An 18,243-nucleotide genomic window follows, 5' to 3' on the forward strand; every position below is an offset into this window, starting at 1 on the left:
GTGTCTTTTATTGAAAAATAAAATGTGACTGAGATAATAATGGCATAAAAAGTAATGAATTTCATTGTATACAATTTGGAGAATACTGAAAAAATATAAAGAAGAAAATAGAAATCACCCCAGCATGCAGAGAAAACTACTGTAAATTAGAAATGGACTGAACTTGAAAAGGCAGCATTGAATTTGAATCCCAGGTAAACCACTAAGTACATGTTTGGCATTTGGTAGATAATTTAGCCTCTGAGTCTCAGTTTCTTCACTTGAAATATGGTGAAATATTTATCTTTTAGGGTTATTATAAGAATTAAAGATAATAATATATATAAATGCCTGGCATTGTGCCTGACACATAGTAGACACTCTTTCAAATTGTAGTAGTATTAACATTTTTGTGTAGTTCTGTATAGTCTTTCTACTCTGTTATGTGTGCATATACATGCTTGTTTGTTTTTAAATATATTTTTATTGATTTCAGAGAGGAAGAGAGCGGGAGAGAGATAGAAATATTGATGAAAGAAAATCATTGATTGGCTGCCTCCTGCACGCCTCCTTCTGGGGATTGAGCCCACAACCTGGGCATGTGCCCTGACCAAATCAAACCCGGGACCCTTCAGTCTGCAGGCCGGTGCTCTATCCACTGAGACAAACAAGCTAGGGCGTACACATGTTTTTGAAGCACATTTATAGTAAGTATATCACTGGATTCTCACACGGGGTTGCTGGAAAAGGTGGGCATTATTTTTAAACTTATCCTGTAGATGAGGAAACTGAGACTCTAAGAGGTGAAGAAACTTGGCCTTGGTACTATGTCTGGTACCATCTGAATCAGGACTCAGTTTGTTCTCCTGATGCCAAGCCCATGTGCCTTCCCTATCAGCAGTGTGCTTCCTTTCCAGCTCCACTTCCACCAATATACAAGTGTGGACCACCGAGCCCTGCCCAAGATGAAGGCAAGGGCAGGAGGCGGTGGAAGTGCCCGGAGCCTCCACACCAGCTGGTTCAGTCTGAAAACAAAAGAAGTGCTCACTTCCTTCTCTGAAGTACCAGGCACATTGCCCAGTCCTGTAGCTACGGCTAGAAAGTTCAAAACCTTTTGAGTTTCACAGCACTCTTTTTGAGAAGAAGTTTATCAGGGAATTCATAAAACTGTGTTGTCTGAAAGGCAAACATGTACCCAAATTTCTTTCAGCATGTGCACTTCTACTTAAAGGGCCTGGGTAACATGCACTATACCTAACACCTCATATGTGCATCATTTTATATCATTTTCATTTCAGTGCATGTTCTCTGATGGCTGGTGTACTAGTATGTCTGACTTAAGGAGATGCGGAGGTGAATGAACAGGTGGCAGTCCTGACCTTTAGGAACTTCGGGGAGCTCTCAAGGCCACATAAAATCAGTGCTCTAATAGTTTCCAGCAGGGTTGGGGAGCAGAGAATGGAGCTTTAACTTCTAGTTCAGCGCAGTAATCCCATCTATTTGCATAGTGCCTAACAGAGTTTGCACAGACCTTAACTTGTTCAAAGGGATAGAGACTTTTGAGATGGGTTTTAATAGCTGAGAAGAATCCTTAGGCCAGTGGTCGGCAAACTGTGGCTTGCGAGCCACATGCGGCTCTTTGGCCCCTTGAGTGTGGCCACGAAGTTTCAATCGCACTGTACGTGCGCGCCTGCACGCGGTGTTTTGTGGAAGAGCCGTAGTTTGCCGACCACTGCCTTAGGCCAAGGGAAGGAGGTGAGCCAAGGACCTGCTTGGTTGTGGAATCTTGCCCTCTGAAGAAGCTTTTTCAATTGATTGCGTGCATGTTAAATAAGGCCCCACTGCCGGTGATGAAATAGACTATACACAGGCTCCAGAGAGGAAACTATCAGCTCCTTGGTAAGATTATGACACCTCTCCCTTCCCTGTTCCTTCAGTGTAAACAGGGAAGTTAAGCATATTTTTTCACTTCACTGTCTTCCTACATTTTTTTCTTCCTAGTTTTAAAAACAACTCTCCTTCAACAAGGTCTGTTTCCAAGGAAAGTCTTAACCATTTGTCCCTTCTGGCATACCCTCTTCCAATGAAATCCATGCAGAATAGACCAGGTACTCTATCTTTTTGTGTGTGAAGCCATAAAATCTAATATTGAGTGCAGCCGTGCTCAGAGGTATGCTTCTTCCACAAGAGGCTCCCTCAGCCCTGCTGTGGTAAAAACCAAGTATAAATTGCGGCTAACAGGGTTTTCTAGCTAGAGTCGTAAGAATGTTTGAGCGTCCCCTGTGAATTATAATGCCACCAGCCCTCTGGCTCCTCCTCTACATTGCCTGCCTGTCGGCTGTTTTGCTTGTCCTTGGGCCTTCCATCAGAGTGTGGGCAGCGGGAGGAAAAAGAGAAGTGAATCTAAAATCTGTCCCATCTGCACTTGGTTTGCAGTGCTGGTGAGAAAATAAATGGGGACCAGGGTTGACATTGCACTGCACACAGAGGAAGAGTAAGAGGGACAGTGGTTCCTTCTCAGCCTATTGTCACAGTGATCAGTGCCCCCTCCCCGAGCACCTGAAGATGAGTGATCCTGTGTTTTATTTCTGTAGAATGTCTCACTATATTGAGCAGCTCTTTTCTTTTTAATATACCTTGGTCAGGGTGGATATTTGGGTGCTGATATTTAAGTTTAATTTTTTTAATTCATAGCATGTTACACAAGATGAATCTTGTGCTTGAAGCTGTTGCCTAGAGTAATATTTTGAGATTCTCTATGGATTCCTTTTATCCCTGTGGTTATCTCTTCTATAAAGTATAATTGAAAATCTTCTGTCATCAGATCCTAAAAGTGGGAGGAAGAATGCACCTAAATTGAGCTGTCAGACACTTGGCTGCCTAACCATGCTTTCTGGATTGTGGTGTTGAAAAGGGCTGTCGTTCTGTGTGCTTTCTCCTCATGGCTGTCATGTATTCGCTTCTGAGAACAGTGCATAGAATACGTGCATCAGCTCTAATCAATCTTCCTGAGCCATTTCTCTGATCATGTTCAGGAGGGTCCTCTGAGAAGAGAGTGGGCCTTTTCCCTCAATGGGCAAAGAGCCAGCTTCCATTTCAAAAATCTCTCTCTCTCAAAAAAAAATCCAACAACCCAGAGCCTGTGTTTATTGAAGGTTGGTCTAAAAGGCTCTCACACCATATGCCCCATCAGCACTCGAGTGCCTCTATTTTAGAAGGATGTAAAGGTTTAATCACCCTGGTGGGGATTTAGACCCAGAGACTTCAGAGAAATCTTATTATTTCTAACTGCAGGCAAAGAGTATTAAGGCTCCACTCTGGATCAGGGGCATGACATGTTCTGTAAGTAATTTATCTTTACCAGGGGAAGGCCCTTACTAGAGTGTCTTAGAAACAGTACTACGATTGGGTACTGGCTCATTATTCCTGCTTTTCTCTTTCCCCTTCTCAGTCTCCTGCTTATTCTTTTTGTCCCTTCTTTTTCCTGTCCAATGTCCAAATATCTGTCTCCCAAATTTTCCCTTTAACAGGGGGCACCAGGTGCTTGCCAGGGAGAGATAATAATGCTTTTGCAATAAATGACCTCATCCAGCAGCCTGGTGTAGACCTGTCAACTGCAGACTTCTGAATGGACCCTACCTGTATCCCCTCAAATAAGGAGCAGAGAGGGAAGAGTGTGCTCTGGCTCCATAGGCACTCGTCTATGCTCGTAGACATTCCTGCCCTATTGTACCTTCACAGAGGCAATCTCCACTGAAGGCCGTTGAAATCCCTGTGCACATCCACATAGGGATGTTATTAATCGTATGATTTCATTTGCATGCACTCCCTCCCAACCACACCCTCCTTCTTGTCTTTCTGGTGCTGAAGCTAGAGGATGTCACAGCTGGGATTCTGCTTATGGATTCATTGTTCTGTTTGGGGACTATAGTTTGACTGGTGGCAGATCTAAATCCACGTGCTAATGAGCTTGGTTAAAGCAGGCCTCTGCTATCCTCTTTTAATCTAGCCTGTCTGTCTGAGTTTCTTTCCACAGTTAACGATCTGCTATAATGGTTTTGCCTTTAGTTTTGCCTCCTGGGTCAAAACAAATCAATAGTCCTCACAGATATTTAAAAACCATCAGTGTAAAGCTCCTGGGTCCCGGGCCACCCCTCCCACTGTTTTGTTTTGTTTTTGCTTCTGGGCGAACTTACAGCTTGATCAGTACAGTGATATTTCCCTGACATCTCCACTTTTCTCCCAGAGATGGGCAGCAGTGAACCCCTTCCTATCGCAGAAAGTGACAAGAGGAAGAAGAAGAAGCGGAAGGCCCGGGCCACTGACTCCTTGCTGGGAAAGTTTGAAGGTTGGTCACGCAACTCTCTTAGACCAGGGCTGTGGCTCCCAAGCATGGGAGGAGCTTCCCAAAAGCCCATGGGTCTAGATCACAGGATCTGTGTTATCGTAGAGCCAGCTCATGGCTATGTGTGTGATAGGGATGAAAGAAGGAGTGCAAGAGCTTACTCAAAGGAGTGACAGAAAGAGAGCGAGCAGAGATGAGAAAAGCCCCTGGATGATGCACAGGCGTCCTCCCAGCGGTCAAGGGACAGGAAGACCAATCTGTCAGAGTTGTACATGCAGTGAGATTGGCTGGTGTGTTTCTGCCCCTTCCAGATGCGATCTTTCCCTCGGCTGTTCCTAGGAGGGCTGCTGAGAGGTAGAGCAACCTTGTAGGAGGAGGAAGAGAGGGCCATGGCTGCAAATGAAACTTCAATCTTCTATAAGCAGAGAACTTGACTCCAAGAGATTGCAGCTACTTGTGCTGAGTTTGACACCGTTTTAAGAGTGGATGTTGTGTTCAAGGGACACAGTGTTGGTCATCAAACATTTTGAATCCTGTGTGAGGCACCAGGCTCAATGCTCGTCCTGTTACCACTGGGCATGTGATGGGCTGAAGTGAATCATTGGACACTTCTGCAAAGAATTGAAAGGATCAGTAGCTACTCCTAGTAGTGACATGCCCCTTCATCTATTTTCTTTTGTGAAACCTGAGATAGCTTCCCCTCATGGTCCCTCTTTCCAATAGTGCAGATACACTAGTGAATTGATAATTTTGTACAGTAGTTCTAGTGACCAGTTCTTTATGAGTCAGGAATATTGGACTTCCAACCACCAACCTATTCTGACATGTGTAAAAGGCTAATACCAAATGTCCATTGTGAGTAAAGCATGTTATTTAAAATACTTACAAACAACAGTGTGTGTTCTTTATTTTAATTATTTATTGCATTTATTGGAGTGACATTGTTTAATAAAATTATATAGGTTCAAGTGTACAACTCTATAATATATCATCTGTATATTATATTGTGTTTACCATCCAGAGTCAAGTCTGTTTCCTTCACTATTTATCTCCCCTATACCATCTTATGCTTCCCCCACCCCTTTCTCTCACAATCGCCATACTGTTATCTGTGTCTATGAGTTTGTTTGTTTTTTGCTTAATACCTTCACCTTTTCACCCAGCCCCCCAACTCCCCTCCCCTCTGATAGCTGTCGGTCTGTTCTTTGTATCTATGAGCCTGCTTTTCTTTAACCCAGTCAGTAGATGTGTGTGTTTGGGGTAGAGGAGGTAAGGGGAGAGAGAAAGACAGAAGCACCATGATTTTTAGAATAATTTCCAAATCAACAGGTCTTGCTCTTTCCATGAATCTAAGAGTAGTTCCTGTTATTCAAGGATGGCTTGTGCAATTATAGGGCTTCTCATGACTCAGAGTGATAAAACCTAATTTCATGGTTAAAAAGTATTCTGCTCAGTCTGTGGGTTTAAGTGCTAGGCTGCCTCAAGAGGAAGAAGCCGCAGAATGGAGGCCAGGGGAAAAGGAGGCCAGCCCAGCAGAGACTCCGATGGTGCTGTAGCATCCTTTGGAAGAGCTCAAAGAGCTTGTGCTATTTGTGAGCTTGGGCAGGCCACCTAAATGTTCTCTCAACCCAAGCCTATTACTCTGTGAGAACCACTCTGACTCAGCACCCTAAAAACCTCAAGGCTTCCGTTTACATTTATGTCTGTCTCCTGTTTCCTGTGGGTGACTTCTGGAAACTTCTCAAAAACCTCCAGAGAGGATCCTGGGGACTTCCCTGTGTGTTGTATAAAATAAAACAGGGTTTTATTCCCCTTTGTATCACCAATGCCTAGCACAGAGCTGGGCACACAGTAGATGCTCAGCAAATGAGTAAGTGAATGCATGGTGTCCATTCAAATTACACCCCTTCTATGAGGATCCTCCAGATTCTCTGAACAGATAGATAGAACCTTTCCCTTTCCTGGCTCCTTTTTACTGTGTCTTATCCTCTCTCTGATAGTATTTCCCACTGTCTAGTTTATTCTGGTGTCATTTGTGTACGTGTCTGTCTTCCCCATTGAATTGTGATTCTCAAAGAGCAGGGACTATATTTTATTCCTTGCTTTGTCCCTGTTGTGAATCTAATATGCTGTCTGATACATAGTAGGTGCTCAGGAAATATGTGTGTGAATAGAAACCCTTCCACTGACCACATCTCTAAAATGGGGAACAGGATGTCTTCTATGTGATCTAGTTGTTGAGAAACTGAGTCCTGAAATGGCCAGGAAAGCTAATGGTCTTCCTCGTCACTGCACTGGGGAGTCACCGTGTGCCTGTGTTGTCAGACCAAGGAAGCTGAGTAACAGAAGCTCTTCTTTCCATCTTAACTTGCAAAGGGTGACTCATCCTGTTATTTCTCTCATCCATTTCATCTCTAGATGTGTACAAGCTGACCTCTGAATTGCTTGGAGAGGGAGCCTATGCCAAAGTTCAAGGAGCTGTGAGCCTGCAGAATGGCCAAGAGTATGCTGTCAAAGTGAGTGTTTCATCTGGATGTCTGGCTTTACTTTGTACATAGTCCTAAACCAAATAAATTTCATGTTCCCCAGTGTGGTGGCTCAGTAAGATTTGGGGCTCCAAAGCTATATTTGCTGAATTCAGATGTTGGTTTCTCTACTTGCTGTGTGCCATTAGGCAAGTTACTTAGTCTATCTGTCCTTCAGTTTCCTCATCTGTAAAATAGATGTAATAATAGAACCTATATATTATTTTTTGTGAAGATTAAAGAAGTTAATATGTGCAAAGGGCTTGAAACAATGCCTGGCTCATAGTATTAATGCTTCTTATTAATCTGACAAATGAAATTAGCTTCAGGGAGTAAACAAACAGATTTGGAATGAGACAGCCCACCTGAATCTCTTTTGACAAACTACTACTATTTGACTTTGGTGAAGTCAAATAAATCCTTGAACCTCAGTTCCCACATCTCCAAAATGAAGATATTAATACCTTTCTGTCTCATGGATTGGTTATGAAGGTGAAAATAAAAATGAACTGGTATCAGTAGAAACATTTTACAAATGACAGAATGCTTACAAGTGATGTAGAGTATCATGATCACGAGGACGAAGCAAGCACTGAGCTGTGGGACAGGAGAGCTGGCTTCTAGCTGTGTGATCTTGGAATGGCTCACTTCACCCCTCTGTGCTTTCATGTGCTGACCTCGTACGGAAAAAGAGATGGATTGAGAGCAGTGGTTCTCAAAGACCCTGCATCGGGGTCTTTGTATTTTTACCATGTTTCCAAGTGATTCTAATATCCACCAAAGTTTGAGAACCACTGATCTAGAAACAGGTCTTATTGATTCTAAGGGGGCAATTCAGACTTATTTCAAATCATTCACCTGCGCCACCAGGCCTAAGCACTGCCTCATATGGGCAGACTCAGCCAAATTGACTCCTGGAAGAAGTGTGTTTTTTAACCAATCTGCTATAGTCCCAGCTGTGGATTTATTAAGGGGAAAACTTCTGCTGAGCCATGTTCCTTTTTGCTGGAGTTTTGTTTCATATAGTAACAAAAGTACTGCCTCAATTCCTTTTTGGAAACTGATCAGTATAAATTACAAGTAATTTTTTTTAAAAATATGCCTTAAGTGTGGTAAAAACTGCAAATGTCAATTGATTTTCAAATGTCTGAATACATTTATGGATGACAGACCTATTTCTTCAAAGTTGGTTCACAAGAGGAAAACCAGGCCCTTCCTCCATGTCCCCTGGCATCTTTGGGCAAAGACGGACCCTGGCTTGGCAATTCTTAGATTTCAGCAGTTCTGTCCATGTCTCTCGTGTTCCTTGAAAACTCCCTAGAAATGGGCTGCTTCTCCCCACATGGCTGCACAATATTTGGTTTTATTAGTGCTTTCCCTATAAGCATCCAACTGATAAACACTAGAGTCTCAGGGTGGGAATGAAATTTCAAGATAATCTAGTCTGAATATCCTCTATAACTCCTCAGATAGTTGTACCATGTTCTGCTCCCCCATCTCTAGCATTAGGAGTGCATTACCTCCTCAGAAAAAATTATGCCATTGCTAGATAGCTTGCCTTCTCAAAAGTTCTTCCTGACTTTGATCTGAAATATTTGGTGAAAGAACGAGCTGAGTAGCTTCTGTGCCCCAGCACTACGTACACCTCTCTGTGCAGAAAACGGGCCCAGAGGTTTACTAACAGACATGGACTTATTTAGAAAATTGCATTGGTCATGGATATGTGTGCTGCAACGTATTGGAGAAGTTTGCAGTGTTCTACACAGCATCCTTGGAGTGAAGGAACAGGATGTCATCACCCTGCTCATCACGTGGGACTGTGAAGCAGAGCCAGCTCTGCAGAGCAGCAGTTTGGGACTCTGGGTGGGTCCGAAGACATGTTCAGAGTCAGCCACCCCCTGTGTAAACTACCTGCTCATCTGTTGGCTCACCCATTCCTTCAGTCAGTACTTGCCAAGCATCTCCAAATACAGGTGGGGAGGGGGAGCATCCCACAGTACCATAGGAGAGATAAGGCCTCCGGGTTCTCTTGAGAGAAGATGTGTAGGATACAGGCCAGTATAGGATAGCAAGGGCTTCGGAGGCAGCTCTAGGCTTGAATTCCAGCCCTGCCACCTATCAGAGCTGTGGGCAAAATGTTTTACCTCTTTCTATCTTTTGGGATTTGTTTTAAGGGTTAAGAGATTATGTGCCTAAATGACTTAATACAGTGCCTGCCAAAGGGTAAATTCTCGCATGAACTGCAGAGGTGGCATTGACCTGGGCCCTTCATTGCCCCTTGCTCTTCCTCCGGCACTAGGAGATCCTTCATTAGAGCTTATAAATTCTTACCCGAAAGGCAAAAAGAGATATCCTTGGAATAAGAACTGGATAGAGATAGCCCTTTGTCTTGCTGGCTGCCTCAGTCTCCCCTGGGCAGCTGGGGACAGCCCTCAGAGGCTTCCGTGGAGTTGTGCTTGGCCAGAGTCAAACAGCCCAGCCAGGCTGGAAAGCCCTGGGGCCAGTCTGCAGCTTTGCTGACAGAGCCACAGGGCCTATGTCACCAAGTTCTACTCCAGACTTGTGCTTGTAACTGACTTGGGCTAAATTTGGCCGTTCGTTCTGTCAGAGGGCTCCTGCTGAGGGGTGTTTTGAGTTTAGGTAGGAATATTTGACAGATGTTGTTCTTCTCATAGATCATCGAAAAACAAGCAGGGCACAGTCGGAGTAGGGTATTTCGAGAGGTGGAGACGCTATATCAGTGTCAAGGAAACAAGTGAGTATAGTGTTGGGCTAGTTGCTGCTTCTCTGGGGGGATGCGTGGCTGCAGAAAAAGGTTCTTTCTTACCATCTCCTGACCTGAACTCTCACTTCTTCCCCCACAACTGCATATAACTCCTTGTGTTCCAATGTTTAGAAAAAATAGAGAGGAGAAATAACAGCAGCAAAGAAGCTATCTCCTATTTAGGCTGAAATACTATAAATATCAGCAGTTCAGGTCCATTAGATGAGTGAGCAATCTGAATGAGTGCCTGGGACAAAAATCGAGTTTTATTTCTTTCAAGTGCCTGTGGAAACTAGACTGCCTGAGTGTTGCCTAGTGGAAACTTTTAGGAACCTGCTGTGATTAATGGATGAGGATGATGAGAACTATTAAGAATATTTGCTGCTGTTTTCTGTTCCTATGATAGTTACATATGTGTAGCTACTACTGAGGGTCGTGAGACCTGGTCTAACCTCTGTGCTTGACAGCTGGGCCAAGGTGCTCTCCAGCCCTGTCTGAGCCTGCTCACCACCAGCTCCAAATGAGTGGCTCTCCCGCTGTGGCTTTAAATCAGGGTCACCTCTAAGACTTCGCTTTCCCCTTTCTTTCTCTCCATGGTAGGGTCAGCAGGGAGCCAGTGGCCCGGTATTGATGGCTTTGTCATTAAGCTTGGAGGATGGGGGCTGCTGTTGATTTAACTCCAGGCACTGCCTCCACAATCTTCTTTCAAATTAGGCCATTTTGGCCATCTTATTTGGACGCCTTCGCACTAGTAAAAGCCTGGTGTCTCCCAAAGTGGTCAGCATTTTTTTATGAGGGACAGATTTTTATTTTCAGCCTGCAGCTTCTGAGTTCAGCATTAGAGACTCTACTTGGTTTATTTCGTTCTTTAAAAGAAAAAAAGCCCCAACACCTTCGATATCCAGGCTGGTGGCTTCCCTACTGAGTTACAAGACGACCTTGTTGGCGGAGCACGGTAATGCTCAGGCAGACAGGAGTGCTCACCGGGGAAGGCCACAAGTGCTACGGTGGCCGGGAACACGGTGTTTCATTAAGCAGCGCTTAGCAGTTAGGGTCTAGCGGTGCCTACGTTAGGCCCCAAGTCTATTTGACAGATGTTTCCATTTTCTCCAGGCAATGTAAATACTGCCCCGTGATTTATGGGCAAGAGGGAGGGCAAGTAATTATTTGCTGCTTGCCTCCAGGACACACACCTACTATTCAGTGTTATTAGCCGCAATTGCTTCCAGTCGGCTGCAGATTTTATTCAGTTTAATGTGACCAGGACTTTTTTATAACTCTACCTAGTGGGTTTTAGGGTTGGGGTTTGACAGCACAGACTTGGTGAAAACACCAGAGACTAAACATTATGGAAAGATAAGGTGACCTGAGTCTTGCTAACACCATTGGCTGCTTCTCAAACATGGGTCTTTAATAAGCATTCTGATTTCAAGTTGATTTCTGCCCTGTTACAGGGCGTTGTGTATTTTTTTTCATTGTATATTTGTAAAATGGGCTTTAATATATAATACCATTTTTCCTTTTTTTCCTTTCCTCCTATTTTTCCCTATTTAAGGAACATTTTGGAGCTGATTGAATTCTTTGAAGATGACACAAGGTTTTACTTGGTCTTTGAGAAATTGCAAGGAGGTACTTACTGTTGAGTATGTGTTTGGACTTCTGATTAAGACCCAGGGTGGTGATCATCCATCATGAATCCCAGAGACTTCTAAAACGAGTCAAGCTAATAAAAAGGATGAAGGACTTAAAACTGCCCTTGATTTGGGAGAAGGGAGGCCGGAGGGAAGGATGATAATTAGCATTTTGCAGAGCTTAGAATGTCACCTGTGTGGGCATTCTATAAATGCATTCTCATTATAATGGGGCTCGTAAATAGATACATGTAGTCATCAATTTATCAATCCATGTTTTGACACATTCACTACTTAACAATTAATTGTGGGTGGAAGCTCCTACATACATTGTGAAGTCCAGAAAGGCTCACCAGGGGAAAGGAGGGTCCCATTGTTTAGGATACAGACCCAGGATAGAAAAGAGGCCAGAGAACGTGCCAACCTTCAGTTAGAATGATGCCATTCTTGACCATCACCACTACTGCCATCACCTACACACACAATCACCGGGATGCTTGCTGAAGTTGCTTTTCTGACAAAGAGAAGGAGATAGAGAGGCACTTGTTCTCCCCATCACTCACCCAACCCTAGAGCACATTTGCAAGGTGAAAGTTAGGGAGGATGTCTGAATAGAGGACTATGATGGTTAAAAGACCATGCTTTAGAAACCAGCAAAGCTAAGTTTTAGTCTAGCTACATCACTTACCTTGGGCAAGTCACTTAACCTTTCCAAACAGTATTCTTTCATCCGTAAAATAGGGATAATGACAGCACCTACCTCCTTGGGATGCTATGAAGGTTAAATGAGATAATTCATGTGAAATGCTTAGCTCAGTGCCTGGTAGGCACTAAGGGTTTAATAATTATCAGCAGTTAATATTATTAAAACAATTGGCTACGATGGGGACTAGCTGAGAAGTGTGTTACACTCCACCTTCCTTTTTAACAAGTTTGGAAACGAGACTCACTGCAGCAAGACAAACCTGTGATCTAGCCTGGAGCTGGTTTTCTTGGAATGTTTCCTAACATGTTGAGATCCCTTGATTGTTTCATCTGGCAAGTGAAAGATCTTTAATCTCATGTCCGTGCCAAAGCCAGAATAAGTAAACATGTACCACTTTTAGGATGACACCTGCAGTCCAGAAATACTGGCTTCCAGTAGCGAGCATAGACCACATTGGAGCCAAGCCATACATATGCTAGTGCCTGTGCCTGCCCTGCCCCGCCCAATAGCACCAGGACTTTGAATTACATGTATTAATACTCGATGCCGCTGGGTCATCTGTACATATCACTCTGAGAGCAACTCTACTGAAGCCAGACCCAGTGGGTAAAGAGGGTGATTGGCTCAGGGCAACTCATCTGTCCAGCATTTGGGCCACAGGTCTTCCTGAGGGGAAGTCTGCACAGGTTCTGAGGCCCAACTTACTGGGCTTAAGTCCTGATGCCACCACTTACTGGTGTATGATCTTGAACAAAGTGCTTAACCATTCATGTCTTTTGGTTCCCTATCTATAAAATGGGGATAACTGTATTTTATACATTTTGTACAATTGTGGTGAGGCTAAGATAATCTATTTAAAGAGCATTACACAGTGCTTGGCACATAGCAACTACTCAATAAATGTTAGCCAACGAAATTTACTTGGTCTTTGAGAAATTGCAAGGAGGTACTTTACTGTTGAGTATAGTTTGGACTTCAATTAAGGCCCGAGGTGATGATCATCCATCAGGAAACTCAGAGACTTCTCAAACAAGTTGCCAACAAAATAATAACAACAATAATAATAATAATAATAATAATAATGAAAGTTCAGGGGAAAGAAATTTTTTCTCTCTCTTTTTTTTAAATCTTTGTATATCTGGTGAGGGTGTGGCATTTCTGTTTGTAGGCTATGCTCTCATTGGGATCTAAAGTCAGAGGCAAAGGAGGAAAAATTCCTACAGAAAGGCCCCCTATCCCAGGTGGATTCACTTGTAGTTCTTTTTTATTCCAGAAGCCAAATGGAATTTACATATTTTGGTCATTTAAATAGTTGTTCTCACTCCCTTCTACTCATCATAGACAGTACAGAGGTTAGCAGTTCCGCTCTATTCAGTAGTTTTGTGCTGGTACCTCCTCTGTGCCAGGAACCACACTTGGTGCTGGACATTCAGCAATGAGTAAGCCTATGTCCCCCACCCAAACCTGTGGACACTTGGCCTCTGAAAAGTTATGCTCAGTGAAGCCTGAAAAAGCATTTCCCTATGTCCCTCTGCTTCCCAGGCTCCATCCTGGCCCACATCCAGAAGCGGAAGCACTTCAACGAGCGAGAGGCCAGCCGCGTGGTACAGGATGTGGCTGCTGCCCTTGACTTCCTGCACACCAAAGGTAAGCCGAGCCTTTGCCTTGGCGGTGGGTTGGGCTAGGCAGTCTCTGGGGACCAAGGGATCAAGGCAGGCCAGGCAGAGGGGCTGGGCCAAGAGCGGGTGCAGCAGGCAGGCCTACCCATGAGGGTGAGGGGGAAACCAGGATGCCTCTAGACTTCTGATGTGGATGGTGGATAGATGAGGACCTGTTTGGAATGATAAGGATTATGGAAGAAAGAGCAGGGAAGAGAACAATAAAATCCATGTTGAATAAGGTATATGTGGGTGTGTGGATGTGGATGATTGTCTTTCCCTTTTCTAATGAAGAAGGCAAACCATGCCTCATACAACCTCTCTAGTATGAATATGTGGGTGTTATTCCTTCTAGTCTTTTAAAATGCACCACCTATATTGGCATGATAGTATATATGTAGTTTTATATCTTGTTCACAATAAATGGAAAATGCGTTTTTCTATTAACATGGTAAGTTCAAGGTATCTGTCGAACCTCACAATGGTAAAAGGCAGGGTTGCTAGTATTTGAATTACACTTTGGTTTACAATACTTATTTAGGACTGATTATTTAAGAATTTTTTTTTTTTGGTAAATTAAATGTTTTGGCAAATTGGGTGTTTTTGTCCATTTCCATAAATATGTTTAATTATAGCATACATTTTTTAATTTGCCCAACAGCAGTGCCATGGAAATAATGAATTCTGGCTTTACCTTTTTACCAGCTAGAATAATGCCTACCCCACAGAATTATGGAGAGAATTGTATCACCAAGAGTAGTTAACACTTAGATAGCACTTGTTATGTGCTGGGCACTGTTCTAATCCTTCATCTGTACTTACATAATTGAGTGTGTCCTATGTGTGTAGACATATACAATATGGAGCATAGTACCTGCACATAGTACATGGTTCTTCAATAATGTTATTTCCTCCATCCTTGTCCCCCACCTGGCATAATGCATTTCTATTCCTAATATTCCCTTAAAGCATTCTACCTGATGGGAATAATGTGTGACTTCACTCTGCTCCCTTCACTTTTGTGGATGTGGGCCCCTTGGTTGTGAGTACACAGGACCACTGTAGGCATCCTGCTCACGCACAGTGCAGGCTGGTGTGGCCTGGTGTGGAGGTTCTGGTTCCTTGATTCTAACCCACTTCTTCCAGTGGCTGGAGAGAGATCTGCACCCAGGCCACACCATGTTGGGGGCCTGACTTGTACATGGGATGAAATTTCCTAGAAGTGGGGGGGTCTGTGCTTTCTGCAGCATGATGGATGGCAGTGGTTCTGTTTCTGAAAGCTGGGATGTATGTAGGTAACACCTGCCTGACAAAGATTTACAACTGCTCCCCAAGCTGCCTCCATAGATTGCAAAACTGGGTCACGCTTTTTACAAGATCCATACCTTAGAGGGGAGTAAAGGGGGTTTTATTTTTTATTTATTTTTTTTTTCAAGAATGCACTAAAGGGAAAAGAGGCTGGTGGTGTCTGAGGAGTTCTGAAATGCTTGTTAGCATCTAGCTGGGCAGCTGCCCATGTGCCTAGAAGTTGGAGGGGATGAAAAACGATTTCCAGCTGAACTTGGCTGTTTTCTAAATAACTTCACACCGGGAAGATGAATTGAGCAAGAATGGGTCAGCCCGGAAACAAGTTCCATACTCTTAAATACTGGACACACTGCAGCTTAACCTCTGGGAAATGAACCGGAGTAGCTGGATGGCTGGTACGCTCATAGAGGCAGGCCTATTATTACACAGGGCCCTCAGTTCTCAGGCTGGGGAACGCCTCGGCCATCAGCACCTATTTGGGGAGCAAGGCTCCATGTGTGGCTCATGATCCTTCTGTGGGAGCACTTGCTGTAATGGAAAATATCTTTCACTTTTAGTGCGGAGAGCTGCAGCCCGACTCAATTTGTGCAGCCTGGACTGAGTTGCTCTGGGTTCTCATTCAATTAGGTGACTGATGAAGTCATTGAGCCTGCTGGAGCTCAGGTTTTTCCTTTAGTGAAGAGCCTCCGGTGGGCTGGGCCTCTGTCACCTGCCAGGGAGTCGTAGGGCTGCCTGAGAGATGGATCATCCAGGGAGTTTTAGTAAAGCCGTCTCTGCTTTTTCCTGTTACCCAAGAATCCTCTGCTGCTCTCCAGTCCTTCCAAGCAGTAGCTGTTTGACATTTGCTCAGCCTTGCAGCCCTTCTGTCTCTGCCTCATACACTCTGCAGTAGGAAAGAGGAAGGGAGGTTTCTGGGTCTACCACTAGAATTCCACAGTCCTGCGAGTGGTCTTTGTCCCTGTCTTTGGTTAGAAGGTGGTTTTCCCCCAGGTGCCTTCATGGCCCAGTCAATAGGTTTTAACCCCTCATGTGCTCAGCTACTATCTGCAGTCTCCTTCAGGAGGGCTGGCCAAAACGCAGGGGGAAGAGGGCTTATCTGAAGAACACCCATGGGCCCAAGCAGTCTCTGCTGTGCTCTGGCAGGACTGTCTCGGATATGCGGAGCAGGAGAGAAGGGAATCGGGGAAGCTTTGGGAGATTGTTCACTAACACGCGATCCTCTGAACACGAAGGAAGTCCCACTGACGGGATCTTTTTTTTAATCGGCCACACAAGAAGAAATGAGGTAGAGCAGTCCCAGCCCCCTGAGATGCTCTTAAACAAGGCACTCATTATTTCAGCATAGCTGTTCCAAACACGGCTGTTTGCAGAGCTCTTTGCTCTGCTTCGTGTTAGGCCTCTTATTCTTGGTTGTCCCCACAGTGCTGAGAGGTAGGCTGGCTGGGATTCATTTAGCCCTTCTCCTCCTGCCAGACTTCTAAAGCTTCTGCTTCAAACCGACTTGCAGATTCAACGGTGCTTTTGGTTTGTCTCTGGTTACTTCTGCCTCCTGCAGCTCGTTGACTTTTTAATGTACCATAATTGGGAATTAATCTGCGAACAACAGCATTTGGAAAAAATTAATTGTGTGTGGAATGTTTGATAATTATGTGCATATGTTAACTATTTCCTTGCTCTTTGTCATTTCAGGCATTGCTCACCGAGATCTGAAGCCAGAAAATATATTGTGTGAATCTGCAGAAAAGGTACTTAGGATGTTACAGTGTTTGCACTGATGCGGGAAAGCCACCTTGCTTTCAATATAGGTTGTTAGCAGTTTTCAGGATTAATCCTTGTCCCTTCTTTGCTGTTTCAGCAGTGTGATTGGCTTAATCCTGAGAGTTTGTAAAATATAGGAGACCCACACAAAATGAATGTTTTCTAGTCCGTGCACATACCTTTCGAGCAGTTGATGAGAGTCATAAACAACAACTTAATCTTACATGAAGCAAATCTCTGCCTATAAATGATGTTTCTATCATGGTATATATGTCACTAGAGGTGATAATTAGGAAGCAGGTTCTTGAAATGAGTTTCTGTTTCTTTTTTCGTTGCCCATTAAAAAGTAAACATTTATACTTGGTGTTGAACAAATGCCATCTATTTTAAACTTTCCCTCAACTCAATCTACAAGTGTTTGCATTTCCATCAGCACGTATGAATGTGACAGATTCTGTGTTTGGTAGGAAGGGTTTAGGCCCTGGTGGTTTTGATGGCTCACATTCATAGTTCTGTGTGTGTATACATGTGTGTATGCATGAACATGTGTGTCTTGGTCTGAATTAAGGGATAGCTCATGCATGAGGAATGGCTGTGAGTGAATATGTGAGTCAACTTAGTACTTACAACTCTTGTGGGGAATAGTAATGTTTTAGCTCCAATATGATCTTGTGCCTTCCTGTCAATGACTCTGGCATTAAACTATATAATTTATCATTGTTATCATTATGATTATTAATAATTATTATAGTCAACATTTGTAGTGCTTACAGTATGCCAGCACTGTGTGGATATACTAAAATTTTATAACTATTTAGTATTTGTAAAATCTCATGAGATAGATACTATTATTATCTTCATTTTATGAATGAGGAAACTGAAACTTGCCCAGAGTCACTCAGCTGATGAGTAGTAGACTATAGATTAAAACTCAGGTAGCCTGACCCAGATGCTATGAGTGCTCTGAACTACTCTGTTCATGCTCTTTGTTTCATTTGATCTTCATGGCATGGATTTTTTGCCCTTTTATTATGGTTGAAAAATTAAAATTAAGAGAGACATTATGAAGAAAATTTAAAAAGGGTAAAGGAGCGCTGGCTGGTGGCTAAGTGGTTAGAGCATTGGCCCACATATCAAAGAGTTGCAGTTTTGATTCCCAGTCAAGGGCACATAGTACCTGGGTTGCAGGTTTAATCCCTGGCCCCATTGGGGCGCATGCAGGAGGTAACCAATGATATGTTTTTCTTTCCCTCTTCCCCCGCTCTCCCTTCCACTCTCTCTAAAAATTAATGGAAAAATATTCTCGGGTGAGGATTAACAAAAAAAAGGGGGATTAAAAGGAGGCTTGACTTGATTAGTGAACACACAATACAACATACAGATGATATATAGAATTGTATACTTGAAACTTATATAGTTTTATTAACCAATGTTAACCCCATAAGTTCAATAAAAATTTAAAAAAATAAAAATAAAAGGATAACCCACAGAATGAGAGAAAAAAATTGTAAGTCATATACCTGATAAGGGTTTAATATCCAAAATATATAAAGAATTTCTAGCCCTGAC

At 43.4% G+C, this 18,243-nt stretch overlaps 1 protein-coding gene across 9 annotated transcripts in view; it reads left to right on the forward strand.

The window, feature by feature from the left end:
• Nucleotides 1-18,243, forward strand: part of MKNK1 (MAPK interacting serine/threonine kinase 1) — a 45,012-nt gene that overhangs the window by 17,966 nt on the left and 8,803 nt on the right. For 3 of the 9 annotated variants that reach the window (XM_059689688.1, XM_059689694.1, XM_059689687.1), the window contains exons 1-7: nt 2,057-2,087; nt 4,226-4,327; nt 6,743-6,840; nt 9,525-9,604; nt 11,169-11,242; nt 13,493-13,597; nt 16,606-16,661. In XM_059689688.1, coding sequence (XP_059545671.1) covers nt 2,063-2,087; nt 4,226-4,327; nt 6,743-6,840; nt 9,525-9,604; nt 11,169-11,242; nt 13,493-13,597; nt 16,606-16,661 — 540 coding nt within the window. In that variant the 5' untranslated portion in view covers nt 2,057-2,062. Of the gene's footprint in view, nt 1-103; nt 195-475; nt 687-2,056; nt 2,088-3,273; nt 3,322-4,225; nt 4,328-6,742; nt 6,841-9,524; nt 9,605-11,168; nt 11,243-11,398; nt 12,897-13,492; nt 13,598-16,605; nt 16,662-18,243 lie in introns of those variants that run through there. The other 6 variants (XM_059689690.1, XM_059689693.1, XM_059689689.1 and 3 more) reach the window with 5 other exon arrangements.

The sequence above is a fragment of the Myotis daubentonii genome, chromosome 3 (assembly GCF_963259705.1).
Source record: "Myotis daubentonii chromosome 3, mMyoDau2.1, whole genome shotgun sequence".
NCBI classification, from domain to species: domain Eukaryota; kingdom Metazoa; phylum Chordata; class Mammalia; order Chiroptera; family Vespertilionidae; genus Myotis; species Myotis daubentonii.